Below are 23,553 nucleotides of genomic sequence, written 5' to 3' on the forward strand. Positions count from 1 at the left end.
ATGAATGATGACAGATGCTGCATTTAAAATATAAGTGAAGATAAGCTTTACTTGTTCTTCACTCCAAAAAAAATAAACAATGAAATGGAGAAAAAAACCCAACCTCATAACCAATTTCGGCTTTTGGAAGGATACTTATGAGGAGAGCAAAATGAATTCATCCCACTGCACAGAACAGAAATGAGTTAGAAATGTATTTTCACCATCTGCTGCTCTCATGAAATCTAGGGATTTGTAAACGGCAGTTCTGTGTAAGAGTAAATCTGAGATTTGGTGACTTTGCTGCAGAGTCGGTAATCTTGAGACAATGTTCTGCTGTTTTAGATGTATATTTTGTACATTTTAGATTAAGTATCTGAAAGACTGTGAGAGGTAAGTAGCCTGAGCGGATATCTTTGTCCTCCTCATCTGTACAGTACACGAATATATGAACAGCTGTGGAGATCGGGAATGAAATCTTTGTAAGAGAGAGTTGAAATGGTAATTGCAGGTAGTCACAGCCAATACTCCAGTCTCTTGCTTGTGATTCAAATGCTCCCTATCACTGCAAAGTATTATCACTTACAGTTGTAAGCAGATGCCTTTTAAAATTAAGCTCACACTGGGGGATGTATTTTACTCTGTTACGAGAGGCTACCGCAAAATCTGCTATGCTAAGTGGCTCGTTATAGGTAAAGTTCGTGCTTGTACACTGCTTGTACACAACATCTCTCCTGGAGGTGTCCTGGAGAGATGCTGCCCATTGTTCTGAACTGCATAGTTTTATCTGTTACAAAACACAAAGGTTTCTGGAAGTCCCCAACTTTATTTTTCTCATGTAACATCCTTATGGTAATGCTGGGAGCAACAGCAGCAGTTCCCAGTCATATTTCCTCTCAGAAGGAAGCTGTTGGCTTCCTAGGCGTTATTTATGCATCTTTCTTGGCAGTTAAGTGCTATACAGTTTAAGAACCCCTGGACCAAGCAAAGTCATTTTACTTCTATTCATAAACTAAGCATAGTATTTTTATCGTTGTTTTATTCATAACCAAACAGCATACGTTTGCATCCAATAACCATTTTTAAAGTAGGGTAATCAACCCTAAAAATGTGCTAAAGGGAAACTGATACAAGTAACGCATGAAATCAAACTTCTGATCTAACCAGGACCTCTGATGGTCTGGAGTTGGTTTTATTCTTACCATGAAGTTTTGATTCTTGCAGCCAGATACCCCTGTTCCACAGCTACTTGGGATCCCTTCCTGCTCCAAGCGAGAGTTAACTTCCACAGCTGTGGAGATTTAGAAAGAAGAAGGTTCTTCATGGAAGGGCCTGAGATGCAACCTTCCCTAGACCTTGAAGTAGCATAAGCATATTTCATGGACTATAATGCAGCCCAGATCATTTGGGATTTGGTGACTCTTCCAGAGAGAAGCTAGCAGAGGAAACCTGCTTAGGTGGCCATTAATATTTAATAAACTTGATTCAAATGACGTCTGTCAACCAGGCGAGCTTCATGGGCATCTGTTGTTCCCTCAGTTGGCATTCAGTTTGCTTTATGTATCTGAGATATGGATCAGATACCAATACTCTTGGTTCACACTTCAACACTATAAATAACCATGCATGCAAGCAATTGCTTAAGCTTTCAGCAGTAACATACATGACCCTATAGATATTTGACCTCTTGTCTGTCAGCATAATATCAGCTGTTCTCATATGTTTCAACTCAGCACTCGGCAGATCAGCTGTAAAAGCCATTAATAAGGCATTTGTATTGAAAGGATTCAGAAGTTCCTTTCCTGATTGCATTAAGGTCATTAAGGTTTCTGCTTTTGTAGATGCTGTGGTTAAGATAGATAACCACACACAAATACATGCACAAGCAGATTATGTCTTCATACACATTTCTGAAGGGGAAGCTTACAAATTGGTAAACAGGAATTTTAATGAACTAACAAAATGTAGTGCAAAGATGCTCCCGTGAGAATAACTAATAATGTCAGTCTTCCAGCTTGGCAGGCTAGTGGAGAGCAGAGGAAAAGGATGATTTTTTTTTTTTTTCATTTCCGGTTTGTTAACAGGCTTTTCTTCAAATGGGATACTTAGAGTTTCTTTCTGCCATGGAAGATGTATAAAATAAATACATTATTCATGTTTTCATGGTTTTGGCAGAACTTCTGCAAACAAGTCCCTTTCAGGAGGGAAGAGAAGGAAAAGCCAACATTTGTTGGAAATATTATTTGATATTTGTTAGAAATGTGGGAGAAAGTGAATAGAATTAATATAAGCCACTCCAACTAATTGAACTATACAAACTCTGGACCCCTAGACCAGTTTACCCATCTCAAGCCTTGCCCTTGTCTTTGAGGATTGTATTTATTTCAATGTGGGGAAATGAAAATTATTATTGATGTGATAACCCAATTCTCATTTAATCTAAGGGCACTTTTTACCTTTCTTACTGTTGCAAAAAGGTCTTACATATATAAATCGTATGTAAAACTAATGACCATTGAAAATAATAAACTCTATTTTTTAACCATGTAAAGAGCACTTACTGCTACACAGTGCCCAGAATTCATAAAGGCCCTCATTCCCTCTAAAGGCACTCATATAAAAACCATATAAAGTAGATAATATGTGGTACTAAGCTTTGCCCAGTAAAGATAGCATCCCCATCTTCCTCTTTCCATTTTATTTATTGTGTTCATTCAGTATCAAGTTTAATCGAGATCCAGACAAGAGTCTGCCAATTGTCTGTAAAGAGCCCACTTCACAGTGAACTACATTCTGCCAGCAGTGCAATGTAAATAGTAGTAAATAAGGAATTATAAAGAAAACAAGCTATCCAATGCCACAAAGTCACGTCATGCAAACCAGTACTTTGGTGAGGTAGCGCAGTTGCGGTTAATGCTAACAGTTGGTCCAGTGTGGTGTCATTTCCAGAACCATTGGAAAATTGATAGTAAGAATATCACTGCAAGTCCTTAGACTGTGGCCAGCACACCCCCGCGGGCCTGTGTGGCAGGACATGAACAATAACAATAACAAACCCTGTCTTTCATTCCTGCGTAAGAAAGAGAACCAGCAAGATGCTGTGATTTAAATGGGAACTGATCTCCAAAAGTTTATCGAATGCCAAACATATTTAATTGATCGTCATAAGACCAATGTAAAGTTGGCAGCTACTGTACAGTAGTTTTTATGTAGAAGTTTTATACAATAGGAAATTTATAGCTAAGAAAAGTGAGGCCGTAGACATGATATTCCACAGCCTTCCCAGGAGCTCTTTGCATTTGATTCTCTTGAAAATTAAACAGCTTGTATCTAGAAAGGCCACATCGTTTTCAATTTCAGGACCTAACTGTAAGTTTTGATAACTCACAGGTCATCAAAGCTTAAGGCAATAGTAATGAAGAACAACAAGGTCCTTTCATAACTTTATTCCCATGAAACTTCTGACATGTTTAATAAAGAATAGAAAATGTTGGCATTTTATATAAGGTATCTGTGCCTATATATTTGCGGCTTCTTTTCTAACTTGCAAGGTCTAAATACAAGGAAAAGTATGAAAAAATGAATGATAACTGTTTAAGCCAGGTATCTCACTGCAAAAAATTTGTTCTGTCACTGAATTTAAAATTGTATTGCTGCTACCATAATTCTACCAGGTCAATTTTTAAAGTTGGGGGTGTTTTTAAGATTTTAGTTTAAAGCAATGGGGCTCTTATGGCTAGGATTACTGTGGTGATCAGATTTTGAAGCATATCTTGATGTATAAATTATTGATCAGAAAAGTATATATTATGCTGGTAATGTTACAGCCACACAAATATATTCTTGTTTTAGCCACTTGGTCAATTCCAGCATTGTCAGCCAGCAAAAGGCATATTAATTTATGTGACATTATCAGAGCAGTATTCCACATGCCTTAGTAGGTCTTATCTACCTCTAATTTTTATGCTTCAGTGCATCTAAATAACTTGAAATTTACCGTCTTGTGCAAAAAACCCAGTAATTACTGTATAGAGTGCAGAAAGAGGAAACTTAAGAAACAGCTAAAGGCTCACTCTTTTGAGGTATTTCTTAAGACACAGCAAATTGAGGGAGGATTTTGATCCCTGACACCTGCTTTACATGGGCCTTTGGCTCATGAAGTTAGTGAGGATATTCCAGCTGAGTTCTGTGGATCTGGATAAGCATTTTTGCACTGCAGAAATATATTAAACCAGGTATAGTAAATTCATTCACAGCAGACACAGCATGCTGCAGTTTAATCTCTTGTCACCAATGGACCAAGGCTTACATTGCTTAAGTGCTAATATGCTAATCCCAACTTCTGGTACCAAGAGGTTAATATGATGCCTCTGCTTTAGTAATTATCACTAAGACCGACTTACACATTATGGAAAATTGATGAAACTCTTTAGCAATTGCAACACCCTCTGGAAAAAATATACAATTAATTCCTAAACTAAATCTGATAAGCAAATAATTTAAGTCATTTGTCAAATTCAAAAGCAATTGGTAACTCCAAAATAAATATTGCTTTTCTTTCCAGCTACAGAGTTAGAAACTAAATGAATTTTAATAAAAGAACAATGCTGTGTATTGGAGAGGGGACTGCGGCTTTTTCTGTTTGACAGGGTATTTCAGAGGAGACATGTTTTCCTTTGATGTGAAGAAAAGAATCCTAATCCCTTTCATCCCAGCTCCCAGATTTGGTGTGCAGCTAGTGATCCTACTAACATTGCTGATGTTTAAAACGCTTTAAATGCATTTTGTTTTGCACGTTTTCATGTTAGCGATGAAGTTCATCATGTTGAAAGACTACCAGTAAGTGGAAGGATCGGACAATGAAAGTCCATCTGTTATTCACTTTCTCTACTGGCACCATTTTACTGTTTGGATCTCCGATTTCCACTGAGAGAGATTTGGAAACTGTATTCCTCTTTTACGATTTCTCATGCCTTTAGAGGAATTTCTTACCCAAACCATGCTGCTCTGAAACAAGCCTCCTGCTGATAAAAATCCATAGAAATTGTTTTTTATCTTGTTGAGGTACATATAGCATGCATCCCCCAACAGATGCATTAAGTATGCACAGTAACATCACACAGTTGCTATATGAGTGCTTTCTCTCATAAATCAGATTCAGTGTCAGATTGTAGCTATAATACGTACATTTGAAAATGTGTTCGTGACAGGGATGAAAATGTCTGTCCTGGCTGAGCCCCAGCACATAGACAGGTCACTCAACAGTCCCTTCCATTTCGGAAGTGTCAGTAGGGGCACCTACAGCAAAAGGGCCCTGTGCAGACATGGTGGTCACAGGCAAATCTAAACATCCTTGTTCCTGCTTTTAGACTTCAATGTTTTGTCCATATGGCTCTCCTGGAGTGTATTATCAAGAATATTGGTCTCATCTCAGAGGGAGGTGATTACCTGCCTCCAGAAAGAGCCTGGAGGTGAACCAGGATTTGGAAATGAAGCAGGGAGCTAATCATTTGAGCATAAATGTATCCAAAAACAGTGATGTTAAGGCTGATGGAGGATGGTATATTTCCCTCATTCACTGTGAGTTAATATAGTCCCGTATTTCTAAATAATCGCAGTCTCATGTCAAACTAGATTCCTTTTGAATTATTACCATTAAGACAGAAGATGAGATATTATGGGTTCTGTTAGAGGTAAATATAAACAGGAGCTCAAAGATGAGTGTTTTCTTAGAAGCTGAAAAATTCAGTTCACAGCTCAAGATCCCAAATTTTGAAAAGAACCTCAAATATTCCTATGTTTTGACTCCTTAACCTCCACATCACATGCATTTCTGCATCTTGTATGACAGCTAATGCAGTATTGCCATTTATTTGCTTTCAAATTAACATTAACTTTTCTGTCATAATGTCAAACGTATTGCACTGGAGGCAACAAATCACCTCCCTCCCACTTCTTATCCTTTAAAGGAGCATGGGACAATTATAGGAGCATGCACTTCCATGACTACTAAGATAAATCATTTTGCAAAAAACCCAAACCGCAGCCATGGTGCTGTTGCCATGTTTCTATTAATAGCAGTGAAATACATCAATGTCAGTTAGCTTATAGGTGTAGAAAAACAGGTATTTTCCCATAAAAATGTGTTTCTCATTAGATTATTTACAGAAAATTACTTGGGCATGAAAGACCCAGAATAAAGCAGAAGCAATTATAATCTGCAAGATCAATAATAAATAATCCTTTTGAAAGGACATAGCTGTATGTTTACATCTCAGAGAAACCATACGTAACAGTATATAGTAATATGACATATATTCCTTATACACAGTGGTTCCAGTTTATTCCAGGTGTAACTGACTGGTGCCTGAATTATACTGTCCTTTTTGAGTCCTGCCATGATTCTCTGTAAATTACTACAAGTCACATGGTTTTGCCATATATATTCCACAGTAAAATATTTTTCAAAAATATTTCCTTTGTTTTGATTAGCACTTCTGACTGAATAATAACACAAATTTTTGTCTTTATGACTTTCTCATGCAGTGCTATCCCTTATCATAAAGATCGTGCAAAATAAAGAATCACATTGACCCTACAGCAAATTTTTCATTTCTGGTGGTGGTGGGTTTTTTTATGTGACTTTCAGGAAGTAGAAGTAGATGTAATCAGTGTGTAGATAGAAGCAGTTGTAAATACCCCAAAGCCTCCATTCCAAATCTTTATTGTAAATTGCTAGATGCTGGCAGTTAAAAGAATATGTATTATGAAAATAATATAATGTAAAAGAATATAAGTATTATGAAATTGTCAGCTACAAAAGATCCTTCCTGAGGCATAGCCAGAGTATAATCAAAGAACCATGTTCAAGGGTTCTTTGAAGATGAATTTTATTATCCATAACCTTGCTGCAAATAGCTGCATTATAGCTGTTCATACCTGCAAATTTATTTTCAGGTTTATTTCTTGTCTTAAGCTTGATTGAGCTGTAGAAAATTTGCTGTATAGCTGCAGTCATGGAAACCTGTGGGGTTTCTGTGGCCTGGCCATCAGTTTGACAATCAGGAAGATTCAACAGACAATTTGGTCCTTCTTTTGCAACTATTCAATGCTGGTTTCCCCTTCTACAGTCATCTCCTCATTGTCCACACATTTGGGGAACAGCTGTGTCTAATAATAAGTCATTTCACAGTAAGGCCTGATATTTCCTTCTACTACTTCATGTTCTGCTTCGCTCGTACAAATGGCCACCCTCTGAGGAGGTGGAACCAGTGACACGGGACGAATGGCTCTTAGAGACTGGCCATCCGTGCCTCTCATCACAGTGCATTTGGAGCATAAATGTGGACTAAAAAGTAGCTCACCTATAGCTTCACTTAACAGTAGGAGAAACAGCCACGGTGTGTGGAAGTGTGAACACACAGGGGAACTCTGTAACACATCATTTGTCCCTGATGCAGTGCTCCCTCCAGCTGGAGAAGTTCTGTTTCCAACATAGACCTGGGTCTCAATGGCAAAAAAAAGCCCCAGTGTACCGCTTTGGTTCATGTGGGCACAGCTGTCATATATACTAAGCAACATTTTTCTCCTCTAAGGTAATATGCTTATGAAGTTTAATTAGTGTGAGGCACAGCCATAAATCCTAACAGTTTCTGTAGGGATTTCTACCAAGGGAGCACCTGAGCAGGATGGAACAACCCACAAACAAAAAGCTCTGATGCAGTTCAGGGCTCAGTGCCCTAGAGTTTTTTCTCTCTGATGAGCTAATCCAGGATCTCAAATATAAAGACACCGAGGAAAACATCCAAAAAACTAGGTCCTGATATTAAATGTATGGACTACTGCCATAGGACAACAAGGGTAAAGCCAAGAAACAATTAATAAAAACCGATCACGTTCTTAGACAATTCCTAAAATTCAAGAAGTTATAATTTCTGAAATTATATATCTTATTTTTATATGTATATAAAATAATATAATTTGAATATAATTTTAAGACTGCTTATCTCTTCTGTAAAGATTTTAGAAACATAAATATATATATATATATATATACTATATGTTTTGCAAATGATGAGGAAAATACAAATGTCTGAATAGAATTGCATCACACTGATATTTTCAGTTAGGTGTGAATGTTTCAAATCACCTACATTATTACTCCTGAAAGCTATAGATACAGAAATAATATTATCTTACACATTCATGAAGCAGAGAAGATAATTCATCTATCACAACTTGGAATTTCCTGAGGCATTGTGTAGAAATCGAATACTCCATACTGTTCTGTAAGCTTCTTCAGAGAGCCTTCCCATGTGATAAAGCTGTACTAAATTTATTACATTTTTAGATGAATGTCCATAGAATCTCACCCATTCCTCTTTTGTCCTTTTAAAATCCTATAGGGCATTTCCATAAGGATGATTTTTAAAGTTGCTTAGCAGCCAGAGCTCTCACTAAAGCTTCCAGGGGCTTAGGTTGGTCAGAAAATCAGCAGGCTATGCCAAGAGCATTAAGACGGCATTTTGACATTCACATATATTCATTCCATGGGAAACAAATGGTTTTTTACTAAATATGTGTTGTGACAACAGGAATATTGTGTCCTTGTCAACAACTGCATGATAAAACAGAGACATCTACTGGTTAAAATACAAAACAGGAAAAATATCAAAACATCTTTTGTGGAACACTAGACCAAGGCTTGTCTGCCTTCCTTCCTTCGCTTCCTCACTCCACTGCTGAGGTCCAAAACCTGCTCTTTCTTTACGCAGACAGCCTTCTTCCCTTGGTGATCAGCACATTCCAAATAAAGCTTACCAACATATTCAAACTCCACTTGTGCACTCTGGTTAAAGGCAACAGCAAATTTCCCTTTGATTTCCTGAGAACAAAACCAGGCCTTGTGACATAGGTAGACCGCGAGTGTTTGAAGCCACATTTATATGTGACCAGACAAAAGCAGTCTTTTCTGTAGAGCAGTGAATATGCAGCCTGCTTCTGCCCAATCCACAGTTTAGGAGAAAACAGACATTCCTTGAACACCCTATTCAGCACCTGCCCAAGTTTTTGTGCTAAAAGCGGGGTCTAAAATACAGCCCTAAATTGGAAAGTTTGCATAATTTAAAGGCATTTTCCTATCTAGTATGCTGTTAGTCTGAGCTCACACCAGCATGCGCAGTACCTTTTAATAATATTTTAATAATAGATAATATATTCTATGCATCAGATCTTTATTCAATTACAATTTGACCTTTCTAAATATGATGTGAGGACATTTATGTATTTGTTTGAAGAGCATTGGTACTCTGTGGATGTGTTACAGAATACATTACACCTTAATAAAGGCTTGAAACTGGAGTATTACAGATGAAGTTTCAAAAGTAATTCTGGAAGGACATCTAACATAAGGAAAAGTTTCTAACCCAAATTCTGCATGTGAACTCTGTTGCTCAGCATCCAACCAGGCCAAAGAACTGTTCTCAATCTAATGCCTACCTTTGCAAATTTTGGCTCTGTAGCCACAGCAGGAGGTAAAACTCCCAGCAGCATAGCTTTCAAAGTCACTGGAGAAAACAAGCATTCTTACCATGTGAAAGACAAACTTGAAAAGGAGGGTAAGGAAGTCTACTCAAAATACGTAGCTCTCTTCCCAGATCCACCCCATCAGTCTTGTCATGGTAGCTCTACCAGCAGTGTGTTTCCATGGGTTAAAAAAAGTCCAAAATAGGAGCACTCCAATAAAGGTTGGCCATCCTCTGCATCAGCTTTCAAAGAATCTGACTCCATCTTTTCCTGAATGTTTGGAATTCCAGGAGCTGCTGAAGTTGAAAGACTAGAAGTTAATAATCACTGGATTCACTACCAGTAATAGCGATAAGATCTGATTATATTACCTGCTTACATTATCTGATAGGGTCAGGATGTCCAGGATGAATATTTATTACACCTTCAGAGGCTCTCTGAATCTGTGTCTAGTTTAGGCCTTTCTTAAAGTATCCTGTTCCACCAAGCTGTCTAATGCTCTGGAGTGCCATTGTAGCTGTCAGTGGCATTCTTCCCATTCTTCCTGAACTACATCCTTTCTAACAGAGACAAGATTAAGGCAAAAATGTTATAAAAGACCCATCATCCAAATTATTTGTGTTAGGCTAACTCTCACCCAACTAATTTAATCAGCTCTCCAGCTGCTTTGGATCATGGTAGGGGAAATCAGAGGTTGAGTTCCATGAGTTTATTCAGCAGACTGCTTTCTGCTGTAGTGTTATTCCAAACAGCCCTCACTTGAGTTTTCCATCTGATTTCTGATGGGGAAAAGGAAGAAAGAAAGGAAAGCCACCTTACAGTTAGTAAAAAAGAAGACAGTTAAGATATGCAAGCCTTTAACTACACATGACTGTATTGCAAAAGAGGAAACAACAGACTGGATTCATTTCCCTAACAATTTCTCTGATTCCACAAGTGTGGGAAATATTGGCATAAGCTTTATATAAACCTATAGATTGATGTAGACGTTTTATATAGAGCTGCAGTTCTGAAATATATATAGAAATTGACATGAAGCCAAGAGAGAAAAATTATTTTAAAAGTGTGAGTAAAGATTATGTCTGAATTTTGTGCCTGTCATAATTTCAAGTAAAGCTGAGTAGCAAATCTCTTTGATAGATAATGGCAGTCTTCAGGTGGGAGGTCATCCTTACTCACTGTGTGATATCACTAAAAGACAGTCTCAGTTAATGGTAAAAAGAGGATAGAATGAGAATAGTATAAACAATAATCTTAATATGGTTGTCAGCAAATTAGACTCAAGTGTATAGTCCTGGTTAATAATCTGAGGTCTCAGCTGTAAACAGATTCCATTAAAACTAAATGGCAGGCACAAACAGTGAGAACCAAGAAATTTAATTTCTAATTTCCAAAGCATTTCTTTTTGAAATCAGTTACATCCAGCTTTCTAAGTTGAATGTTAATATCAAAATGAGTAGTGTCAGAATAAATCTGTACATCAGGTGTGTTGATTCTCCCCATTATATCCATTCAACAGCCTATACTAGAACTTCTTGGAGCTAAACAACTGGTTTGTGATTTTTCATTCCCCCTGCTTGTTTAGCTCCACCATGATTTGCCAGGTGTTTTTAGTCACTTATTTGATGGAGACATTTTCCAGCTGACTCCAATGGTATTTTCTCTGGGAAACAAATATTGTGCCAGCATTATCTTTATTTTGCCAGTATTCTATTTATAAACCTTATACTTCCCCTACCTTCATGTATTTAAGGCGATAGGATAAAAGGGATGGGCGCACCCTTTTATCCTATCGCACGCCCTTTGCCGAGGGCCCGCGTTCAGCACCGGGGCGGGGACAGCTCCCGGCCCCGCCCCGCCCCGCCCCGCCCCACCTCCTTTGCGCTTGGAGATCACCGCCTTCTGGGCGGTTGGGGCAGGGCTGTTGGGGGGGTTCTTGAAAATGAAATTCCTAGTAATTAAGCCAATGTTTTGTGCGTGCAAGCAGTGCAGAACAGATCTTGCATATGGTCTGCTGCGCGGAAGAGTTGGAAACTGCAAGCTCTTTGTCGTGATTCAGATGGAAATTTTGAAGATTCTAGCACATTCCTCTCACTAATAATAATCAGCTTCCGCTACGAAAATTAGACAGCTAGTACAAAACACAACCTAAACATAAGAAACCTGCCAGCTGTGATTATCAAAAGGTGTAGAAAACTTCTGAATGAGGACACGCAGGGACTTCACTAAAGACATCTCATTTACTTTTGATAAATTTAGCTGACTTTTCTTACACATATGGGCAAATTTTTTCATCTAAAAATAATATGTAGGAGGTCAAGAAGCTCTGCAAACATAAAGCTATTTTATAAATAAAGCCTTTAATGTGACTCTTGAAGTTAATGTTTTGTGTTTACCTGTAATGCGGATTTAAATTTCTCCCATTTATACACAGCAAATAAAGCTTTACAGAATCACAGAATCACAGAATCACAGAATCACAGAATCATATAGGTTGGAAAATACCTTTAAGATCATCGAGTCCAACCATAAACCTAACACTGCCAAAACCACCACTACACCATGTCTCTAAGCACCTCATCCAAACGTCCTTTAAATACCTCCAGGGATGGCAACTCAACCACTTCCCTGGGAAGCCTGTTCCAATGCTTGATAACCCTCTCGGTGAAGAAAAATTTCCTAATATCCAGTCTAAACCTCCCCTGGCGCAACTTGAGGCCATTTCCTCTTGTCCTTAGCTAGATATACATTTTATTTTCACTGTAACCTTGATTTAATTGATTAAACTAGTTACACTATAATTTCAAGCAGGTACTAGCTCCACTTCTGTCAATCATATGACAGACAAATTCATGGGCTTATCCAATTCCTATTGAAAAAAATAAAGCAATTCCCATTCACTTACACTCACTCTGGATCTGCCATTTCTTCTACGTTAAGCACTAGTGGGCAGTTTGCTATTTGTCGTGAAATAATTGATTTCCTGTCTCCAGCTGAGATAGCCTTTTGCTGTTCAACAAAAAAATATTAGAACTGACTTGATATGGATTTAATCTGTTAACAAGCCCAAAGTAATGCTCATTAGTTTTGTGCTAAATAAACAGTATTCAGGGTTGCTGAACTGAATTCCACTGAATTCCACTCCATTGATGCTGAACTGAATACATATGCCTCTTCCCAAACTGTGAAGACTGCCTTCATCTGTGACTACTTAAGGTCTCCAATCTTTGCCAGTCTAACAGACACCCCCAGTATCATCCTCAACTTTTGTTCATAATTAATTACAGCAGGTTTCTTCAGGGTAGTGCTGAAGATCCAGCTAATAGTCACACTTGCAATCCATTGTCTATTACTTGTGCCTAGTGCAATTTCTCTGGTCTCCAAGATCTCTGACACCACTTTTTGGTCACAATATTTACTAAATATATCCTGCAAATTTTAGCAATGTTGTACTTGATTTTCTACTATGTAGCTAATGTGCCACTAGTGTTCTAATAGACTTTAATGGCCCCTGTGTTCAGATTCAGAGAGACTCAGTCCACATTCCCAGGGTTCTCATTTTCCCATATTATCCACTGGAAGATTGCCTTATATGAAGCCACCTCCATATTCAGCCATAATCAAATGCTCAAACCTACATTTTACTAAATCCTGTGCTGAAATTCTAGGTGGTGCAAACCCCAAGGTCATCCTTCCCTAAAGCAATAATAAAGTCATTATGTAAATGCAGGTTGCCCACCACAGAGTGCAGGAGGGATGTATTCTATTACTGTTATCCTAATAGCATAAATACAAAACCCAGTAATTTACCTGTAACAGAATGCAGGAGAGATGTATTTCATTACTATTAATTTAAACCAGAAGTATACCAGCCTGCTCTCAAAGAACATAGGATCCTTTCCTAAGCAGATTTATCCCCTCTGAGAGTCTAGGTCTTCTAAGGCAAATATTAGTCTATGGAATGGGAAGGTCAGCACAAAGTGGAAGAGGGATAGATATGGAAAGGCTTTGTGAAAAAACTGGAGTTCACGCAGGGCTCTCAAGCAGGAAGGGTATCAGCTACACCGAAAGGCTTTACGACTGAATTTCTGAAGTGAAGGATGTGCCAAGACAGTAGTAGTTTCTCAGGTCAGGTAAACCTACCAGAGCTACTTTCAAAATACCTTGCTTAGCTATAGCTGTGCTTGAAGAAGTTTGAGTGACCTAGTGGTAAAATCTCAGCTTTAACTACCTGTTATTACCCCTCCTGCTAGACTTATTATCATTATGATTATGCTGATGTTATCATCAGTGGTCTCCCATGCATACTGGAATTGGTATGCAGCAAACTACTACGTCCCTTGAGCCTCCTCAGACAGAGACCTGAAGGACAGTGCACTGCAGAAGCGAAGGCAGTCCCTTTGACTACCTGCCCTCAGCTTCACCACTACACATATTGGCTCCCAGTCTGGGTGATCTTGATAGGACAGCACATCCCTGGACACATGCCACTTAAGAAATTACTACTTGGGTAGAGTCACCACTGAACTTCATGGAACTATGAATAAACATCCAGAAGTACTTGAATTCACTAGCTTAATGGGAACTTGGGTCTGTCAAGCTGAACTGAAGACAGAGCAGTGGCTGCTCATCTACTGATGAACTAGTAGCCACTTCTCATATCTAAAGATATGATAAGGAGTGTCTGTGGAGCTAGTAATGAAATCTTTAGTGAAAACCTCCTAAATGAGCATTGCTAGACTAAGCTTTTAAGGTGACATTCATCCCAGTGCAAAAGAGACAAAAAGAAAAGACTGTGTATCGCTTAGGCACCAGATAAGTACAACACTAAGAGCTTAACCTTCATATATGGAGGTTAATGTCAGACTTAATGAATATCCCTGAAAGATCAATGAAGAACATTCAAATTGAGTCCTTAAAAATATTAATAATAATGATCTAGGAAAAAGTGGAAATGAAAGGTCAGAATTCTAAATAATGTCATCAAGGAAGGAGATCAAGAGTAGCAGAGAGAAGCTGTTCAGTGATTACACATGCTGTCAGAGCCATTATCAGATGTGTTCCTGAAAGGGCAACTGTGATAGAGCTGTAAGCTGAACTAAATTTATGTTATTCTGTTAAATTATTCCCTTCTCCTCCATCTTATTTTTCAAAAATTAAACACTGTATTCTATGTGGAGCTGTTAGACCTGTGCCAGGAGTCTGCAATCAGAGGTTATGCTAGAGAGGTAAAAAGAGATGAAAGGTGTACTCTGAAAGGGTGGATGTGCACAAGCAGTGGCAATTTTCCACTTGTAATGATGGTTTGCAGGCCCTCTAGGATAACTACAAAGGATGTCTGTTTTGAGACTTCATGACAGAATGATATAAACTTCTTTCGTACTATATCATGAAATTCTGTCTTCACTCTTGCAAGTACTGACTCAGCTCCAATAATGACAAAGCAGGGGCTGAGGTCAGCGTACCTGACCTGACTGGAGGCTGATGTCTTATGTATTTCTCAGTAATAGTTTTAGGATAATATTAAATTGGTGGCTAGGTCTAATTTTAGTAACTGGCAATGAATTTTTCCATGACTTAAGACAAGGAGTATTTGCAAACATATACAATACAACTATTCTTACATAATTTTCAGTGTTGCAGGACTATTAAGATTGGCATGCTTAAGGCTTGCCATAACTCCATCATGTTCCAGTTTGGACCAAACCAAGTAGGGTATATCCCTATTTGTCTCCTTTTTCATGTCTCCTGGCCAAGGACCTTATGTAAATAAAGAGCATTAGCCAGTAAGGGCCATACCCTGTTATCAGTAGCAAAATGTCTTGCCTGTTTGTTGAACTTTTTCAGTGTGGCCTGTTGAAACCTCAGATTCAAAGTAACAGACTTCTAAGTCTGCCAGACTGTTCATGATGTGAGCCGTGACACACAGGTACACATTTTGAGTGCAGAATTGCCAGCAGGAAGGTGTGAGCTCAATACAGTGCTCTCTGCAGAGCAGCACAATGTAGAATCGTGGGCCAGAAGCAAGAGGTGATGCTTGTAACTGGGAAGTCCCAGGGACAGTTGAAAGGACATAATGAAGAGACCAGGGACAGAGATGCTGTCTCATGACCTTGTTCTGCAGTGTCTAGCAAGGAACAGCGGTGGCAGCTGCTGAAGGCAGTGCTGTGGTGCTGTACTGATAAGTGCTATTATTAGCCGGTAAAATATCCTTGTACTTACCCAGTTTGTACAAATGTAGAAATGTGCTTCTCCTTTGCTTTGCTGAAGGAAAGTATAATGGCCTCTTCCCCTAAATATCTACAGGCTGATGTCCTGACTATCCTTGAAAATCCTCATGTGATAATGCTTATAGCTGGAAGGCAGCTCAATTTGTAGTGTTGTCTTTGCTGCTCCAATGAGCATCTCATTTGGATAGTCCCGGGTGTCAAGAACAGGACACACACAGATTTAGGCAGATGTACAAGACAGCGCTCCTACTGAGCAAAACTTTTTGTTCCATTCAGTTGCAAACTCAGCATCACAATCTGAAGACTGTTGGCAGTAAAGGATGCTGCTGATTTAAACTGGTTTCCATAAACTTCCCATCAAGCCTACAAATATGTCTTCCACTTTCATGGGCTTGCTCCCTCAGAGAAATGAAAACCTCCATGATTTGTCCTTCTGCTTCTGCCAGTGTGGCTGTGAGTCAGTGGACTGTCTGGGCACAAGCTGGGAGCTGTGTGCTACAGGCTAAGGACACTTTCGTGCCAGATACAGCACGGCCTGCTGGCTACAGTATTTGGTAGCCCTCTGGTTTCTCTGAAGAACCTAGACCAACTCCAGCTATCTATCTGCCCAAATCTAGATCTAAACACCTCTTTCCCAAGAGCAGATGCTTCTGAGAATATATAGCTTAGTGCCCAAGAAACTTGATACAGTTCTCCAGAAATTTATCAGAAGTCTTTCAAAAGCTGAATGATGACTATTTTTTCTGAGTTTTTTTCTAAAGCCAGAGCTAAAGATACTGCCAGAGCACTTTATTTGAAGATAATATCATATATTTAAAAGCAGGAAGAGATGAATATGTAACAGTCTGATAAATTTCAGTGCCTATGGAGGCTAGAGATTTGAAAAGTAATGAGCCTATATTGCTGATGTTATTTAAATGGTCTAGATCCTACCCTAGATCTCACCCTGGAACAAAAACTAAGCAAACAACATTGCTAATACAGTTTTACCTTATTCAATAAAATTGAATCCTTTTAAATTAAATAAAATTAATAAGATTAAATAAAATTAAATCCTTTTCACAATATCAGTTGTTGCAGAACTGCAAGGAGCAATTTGAAGCCTATTCCATTGCACCTTTATTTTCTGCCTCAGTTGTATGCACATTGTATGCAGAAATCCTCACAGTGCTGGCAATAACGAGCAATGAGATGGGTGCACAGGAGAAAAAGCCAGGTTTTAGTGACAATTTAATACTGGGAAACCACTACATTTTCAGGAGATTGCTACCAGTCCTTGCCCCCCCAAAAATCAGAAACAACAGTATCTGGAGCAGCCTGTTAAGACTGCATCGTTAACTCAAGGAATGTTTTACTATTAATTGCATCAGCAGCGGATTCAAATGTCTCATATCCAGCCCATAAGGAAGGAATTTAAATATGTCCATTCTTTTAGAAACATTTTGCAATTTATAAGGAAATCTTTTTAAAGTTTAATAAGAGTTGGATTTTTATGTGTTTTTGTAGAACCATAGCTAAATGACATAAGCTGCCAGAATCTGTCATTTAAACAGAGTATTGTTTATATTCTGAAATGCAGATTAAAAATAGTATGTCAAGAAGTATATAGCCAAATTGTGGTCATAGATTGATTACATGGAGTACGCAAAATTTTCCAGGCATTTCAGTCCAGAATACAGTTCCAGAAACAGGCCCAGAACACACGAAGTTTTGCTGGGAAAGATTCAGTCAGCGGTGGGTTTTTTACTCTTCTGTATCAGCATAGCTAGCCTAGCAGATTGCTACAGGCCTTTCTTATAAACTCGGTGCCTCTGTTAATATAAGCTATAGCTGTTCTGTGAGGATTTACCAGCATAATACTATCTGCAAAGTGTTCTTTATGTAGACTCAGAATAGGGAGTCCCCTTTGTTTCTTCTTTTCTCATATTTGCTCTTGTTCTTCCTGCCAATTTCTGCCTAATGAATTGTAAAATCTAATCAATTGCAATAATTAAAACATACTGTGTGTGGAATGATGCACAACTTTAACTACATAACAAAGTCCCAGACAAATAAAAGCTTGAGATTCTTACATTAGAAGAAACCAAAATACTTTCCTTTGCTGTAAATTTTTTTCACCAAGAACAGACTCATACTTATAGATGAGATGTATAAAACACTAAAAATTCCAGGCTTGCTATTCTGTATATTTTATTGAAATAGCTGGCAGAGTTCAGGCTTGTGTGTTACCAGCACATAAATGAATGGCTGGAACAAACAGATAGATGGTTGTTGTCAATAAAACACCCTGGGTGGCAAGTCTGAACAGGAAACTTTTGTGTTCAAGACCTATAAAATGCATGGAGTTTTAGTGTTGTCACACAGTGTAAGAAGGGGTGCTATACATTGACTCACCTCTTTTCTAGGCTCTTTTGTGTGCTGGTAAACATTTAGGCATAAAATAAATTCCCTATGACAGATTGAAATGCCAGTGTTTCCTAATTAAAACCAGTTTAATGACAACTGGGCAGATACATTCTCATGATTTTCTTTTTTAAGAACAACGCATGTCAAGTAATTGGGTTCTTGTATTATACAAGTTTTTCCTATGCTGTCATTTACATTCTGATGCCAGCCCCAATGAGGAAGCCATCAGTTCGACAGAAACTGCAAGCTCAACAATTCAGACCTGTGCCATGTTCATTTGTTCTTTGAATCCTGAAAGTATAATTATGTTATTACGTTAGAGAACTCAAGCATGCATTAGTTATTTCACAGTGATTTCAGTGAAGTGGAGAACTTAGTACAACTTATTTAAGCTTCAAACTTTTTCACAGTGAAATCTGATACAGGCAACTTTCACAGTTTGAAAGGTAGTTATTGCTCTCCACTAGTGTTGCCTTTTTGTCTGCCTCTGTCCTAGCTATGGGACATCACAAATTTCATTGATCAGCCCTGCCTAGGTATGCAGTGTTATTGCCTTCATTCTTTACTAAGAGTGGCTTCTTTTGCTGTTGTGGGTAGCAGAATTTTTGAAGGGAGGTATAGCCCTCCTAAGTAGGATAGATTAACCAGAGTATGTTTTCTGAATGGGTTGTATGAAGGATGAAGACAGTTGGTGCACAACTCACTTGGCAGGAGAAATGAATGGATCTTATTCCTCCAATAAATATGGCTTAAAAAAAAAACAAAAAAGGCAGAAGCAGCACTGGTAGGGAGAGATATAAATCTGTTTGAAATACTTCAAAATATGAAAGGTGCTACCTGTTCTGTACTATTATTAGCTGGAAAAGGCCAAAGGTAGCACATAAGTACAAGATGATGCCAAATATGGACCCTCACACCATGAGCAATTTCAGATGTGCTTAGAGAGCTGAATTTGTGCATAGTAACCCACAGCTGAAACAGGCTTACTGCTATTTTTCTCAAAGTTACAGTGAGGTGGCCTTTCCGTCTCTGGAGCTGTTATCACCACGGTGACCAATCTCTCCCCATATATTCATCACACTTGCATTCTGCTTAGCTGCATTTCACTCTTCTTGGGTATTGCAGCAATTTTGTCAGATTTAGTGTGTCCTTGGAAGTACACCAAACATCACCAAATGGATTTAACAGTACCATTTCTGAGAAATGAGAGCAAATGCTTTCATGAATGAGCTTAAACTGAGCTTTAAAACAGAACAAAAAAAATTATTTTAGTATTTCTAATAGAAACTTGGATTTACTTAGGACTTCTAACCAAAACAATATATTTTTTCCAAGTGAAGTAATATAACAATTTTTGCATGACTTTAACACTTCACACACTATCTCAAAGCTGCCCATAATTCCTTTGAGTATAAATAACTAAACTTTGTAGTGAAACCGTTAGGTGCTCTGATAGATTCATTTCTTTTCTCATAATACTGGTTCTGTAAATGAGAATGAGCAGCTATTCCAAGCAAAATGGAAGGCTGTGAGGTACGGAGGTGCCTGAACTTTATCAAAATGAATGACTAAATATTTCAGAAAACCTATCTCCTGAGACAGAAATCGAAACATTATTTCTAGGAAGCATTCATCTACTTACACATTTTAATCATGATGAGAAACTGGGTTCACCATCATACTACTGCTTACTTTTTAACATCTTGCTCTCAACCTAATTCAGGGCCAATACCTTCAATTCTTGTAGCACCTGAAATTTGTCTAGACATGACAATTCGGCAGGACTAGTCTCCTGAACAATGCTTCTTGTTTATTTTTCTCAACTTTGACTTTTGGCTCATAAATTTATGCATGGCTAGGAAGGTGTGCACTATGTAGTACTAAACTGACAGCTTACACACGGTATTTCCCAATCACTTCTCCACACTGTGTAAAGTTTTACATAATTACACTTAATGCAGAAAATTAATACTGTTCTGCACATTAGCAGGAAATGTATATCCTTCACATGGTAACTTGCAATAATAAATATCCCCTCCCATTGTAATTTTAAAATGGTAAGACCAGTCATGGCTTGCTTTCTGAAATGAATTGGCTTACTGCAGGCAGTAAAACCATCAGGTTTTGACCACGTCTAAGACAATTCTAATGTTTTCTCTCTGTGCAAAAATCAAAACATTAAAGCAAAATAATGAATGCAGCAGCCAAAGCAGCTTCTACCATTCCGAGTTTATTTGACACATGAACATTTGAAAGGATTTAAGCAAGCCCTGACAAATACACTTGTATCAGTCTAACCAAAACATTGTTTATTTTGTTTTACAGATTTTGGCCATTGTGTCCATTCTGTTCATCGTACTGTCCACTATTGCTTTGTCTCTTAACACACTGCCAGAGCTTCAAGAAATAGATGAATTTGGGCAGCCAAATGACAACCCTCAGCTAGCACACGTTGAAGCTGTGTGTATTGCTTGGTTTACCATGGAGTACCTTTTGCGTTTTCTGTCCTCACCAAATAAGTGGAAGTTCTTCAAAGGCCCGTTAAATGTCATTGACTTACTAGCTATCTTGCCGTACTATGTCACCATTTTCCTCACGGAGTCCAATAAAAGTGTCCTGCAGTTCCAAAACGTCAGACGTGTGGTTCAGATATTTCGTATTATGAGGATCCTAAGGATTCTTAAGCTTGCCAGACATTCAACAGGCCTTCAGTCTTTAGGTTTTACGCTCAGGCGCAGTTACAATGAATTGGGCTTGTTGATATTATTTTTAGCCATGGGAATAATGATATTTTCAAGTCTTGTATTCTTTGCTGAAAAGGATGAGGATGCTACAAAATTTACCAGTATCCCTGCATCATTCTGGTGGGCAACAATCACTATGACTACCGTAGGATACGGTGACATTTATCCTAAGACGTTATTAGGTAAAATAGTTGGAGGACTTTGCTGTATCGCTGGAGTGCTGGTCATAGCCCTGCCCATACCAATTATTGTGAACAATTTCTCAGAGTTTTATAAGGAGCAGAAAAGACAGGAGAAGGCAATTAAGAGGAGAGAAGCACTTGAGCGAGCTAAAAGAAATGGCAGTATTGTCTCCATGAACCTGAAAGATGCCTTTGCTCGCAGTATGGAAATGATAGATGTAGCAGTAGATTCCGGTAAGCCTGGAGAAGCAGCCAATCCAAAGGAGACACCTGACGACAACCACCTGTCCCCAAGCCGGTGGAAATGGGCCAGAAGGACAATGTCTGAAACAAGCTCAAACAAGTCTTATGAGAACAAATACCAGGAAGTTAGTCAACAAGACTCCCACGAGCAATTAAACAATGCCGCAGCATCCTCCAGCCCGCAGCACCTCAGTGCCCAAAAACTGGAGATGTTGTATAATGAAATTACTAAAACTCAGTCTCAGCCTAATCTTAACGCTGGTTACCAAGACCAGTCAGCAAAGCCACCTGTGTATGAAGAAGAAATAGAAATGGAAGAAGTTACAGGTCAGAGAGATCCGTTGCCAACGGGACCTACGGACATCATAACAGACATGAGAAGCACATCCAGTATCGACAGTTTTGCCAGTTGTGCGACCGACTTCACGGAAACAGAGAGGTCTCCCCTTTCTCTGTTTCCTGGCTCTCACTTGCAAATGAGATTTCCAGCTGACGCCATTAACCTGGAAGACAACCAAAGAGTAAGGAGTTCTCAGTTTATACCGTTCACAAAAGACAGAATGTTTTCTCCAACCGATGTCACCTTTGACTATAATCCAATCGACAGAGCTGTTACCAGTGACGGCAGTGGATCCCAAACTGTTTTGCATGGTCATTTGCATTTAGACACTGCCATGGAAAGCCCCAAAAGTTCCCTGAAAGGTAGCAACCCATTGAAATCTAGATCCCTTAAAGTTAATTTTAAAGACAATAGAGGTGGTGCTCCACAAACTCCACCGAGCACTGCAAGGCCGCTGCCAGTAATGGCAGGAGCAGACTTCACACAGGCTACCCCTCAGCACATCAGCACCATTCTTCTAGAAGAAAATTCACCCCAAGGTGAGCGACCTTTACTTGGAGCTGACGCATCAGCACTTTGTCAGGGACCTGTTAAAAAATCATCCCCTCTCTTTCCCAAACAAAAGATTTTCACTTTCCCTTCAAAAGAGAGGAGGAGCTTCACTGAAATAGACACTGGAGAAGAAGAAGAGTTTATGGAGTTACATGGTATAAAACATGAAAAGCAACAGGATATCAAGACAAATTGCTGTGGGGATAAACACAGTGACGGCAACCATTTAACAGAGGAGCCACAGGTCAGCTCTTCACCCAAAAGCATGAGCCACAACTGTACCCAAGACATTTACCATGCTGTGGGTGAGGTAAAGAAAGACAGTAACCAAGAAGGTCACAAAATGGAAAACCATTTATTTGCCCCAGAAATTCATTCAAGTCCAGGAGAAACTGGTTACTGTCCCACACGCGAAACTAGCATGTGACTAGTTACAAAAGCAATAAAAATACCTTTTCGTAAAACACAGTGTCGTGGCATTAGTAATGCCTATGAACTAAAACATGGAAAGCCTCAGAAAAATGCATAAAATGTTATTTTTGCATGGCATGAAGAGTTGTTTAGTTTAAATACTGTTTAATTAAAAAAAAAGACTGCTTTTTGTAACAAACTGAAAAAAAACGGGAAAAAAATGACTCAAGAACAGCGAATAAAATAAAGAAAGCTCTGTTAGGAGCCAGTGTTCTGCAACATCTGACATTTTTGATCCTTTCACTTATGATTGTAGACAGATTTTGAACTCTTTTAACTTTTTTTGTTTTCTTGGTTATAATGAATTTTAGAATTTGCACATGAAAGGATGAAATGTCAATGCATGCATTCATAAATATGTGAAACAAGGTGCTTTGAGCTTGCAAAATGCATATATTTGTAAATAGTTTGGGGCTGGGGGGAAAGCTACTGTTAACAAGGATTTATGGAAAAAGCATTTCCTGGGACACAGGTACTTCCTTCACAGCATGCTGCCTGGAGGTTTTGTACAGACTTATGTTGCAAAATTGCAACTTCTACTTAAAGCATCTCACGTACCTTGCTTTCTGTTAAAAAGCTCATGAGTATATCTGTTAATTAAGGACTACACAGTATTTTAGTTTATCTATGCTGTAAATCATGATTTTTTTTTATTTGCATAACTTTAGTTATTGCATTTGTCAGTTTAATTAATGATCCTGTGAGGAAAAGCAAAGATTTAATGACCAGAACTTGAAGCATTTGATATTTTTATAGAAAACTGCCAACATTTCATAACTAAGAAAAAAAAGTTCCATTATAAAATAACATAGAGTTATTTCTGTGGCAATAAATAGTGCCAAATGGCTATACAGACATACCCAAAAGTTCTCAATCTCTTA

At 38.4% G+C, this 23,553-nt stretch overlaps 1 protein-coding gene across 1 annotated transcript in view; it reads left to right on the forward strand.

Moving 5' to 3' along the window:
* Window positions 1-22,786, forward strand: part of KCNB2 (potassium voltage-gated channel subfamily B member 2) — a 203,662-nt gene extending 180,876 nt beyond the window's left edge. The window contains exon 3 of the mRNA XM_075494806.1: window positions 20,466-22,786. Coding sequence (XP_075350921.1) covers window positions 20,466-22,628 — 2,163 coding nt within the window. The 3' untranslated portion in view covers window positions 22,629-22,786. The remainder of the gene's footprint in view (window positions 1-20,465) is intronic.
* Window positions 22,787-23,553: the final 767 nt, after the last annotated feature.

The sequence above is a fragment of the Mycteria americana genome, chromosome 2 (genome assembly GCF_035582795.1).
Source record: "Mycteria americana isolate JAX WOST 10 ecotype Jacksonville Zoo and Gardens chromosome 2, USCA_MyAme_1.0, whole genome shotgun sequence".
Classification (NCBI taxonomy): domain Eukaryota; kingdom Metazoa; phylum Chordata; class Aves; order Ciconiiformes; family Ciconiidae; genus Mycteria; species Mycteria americana.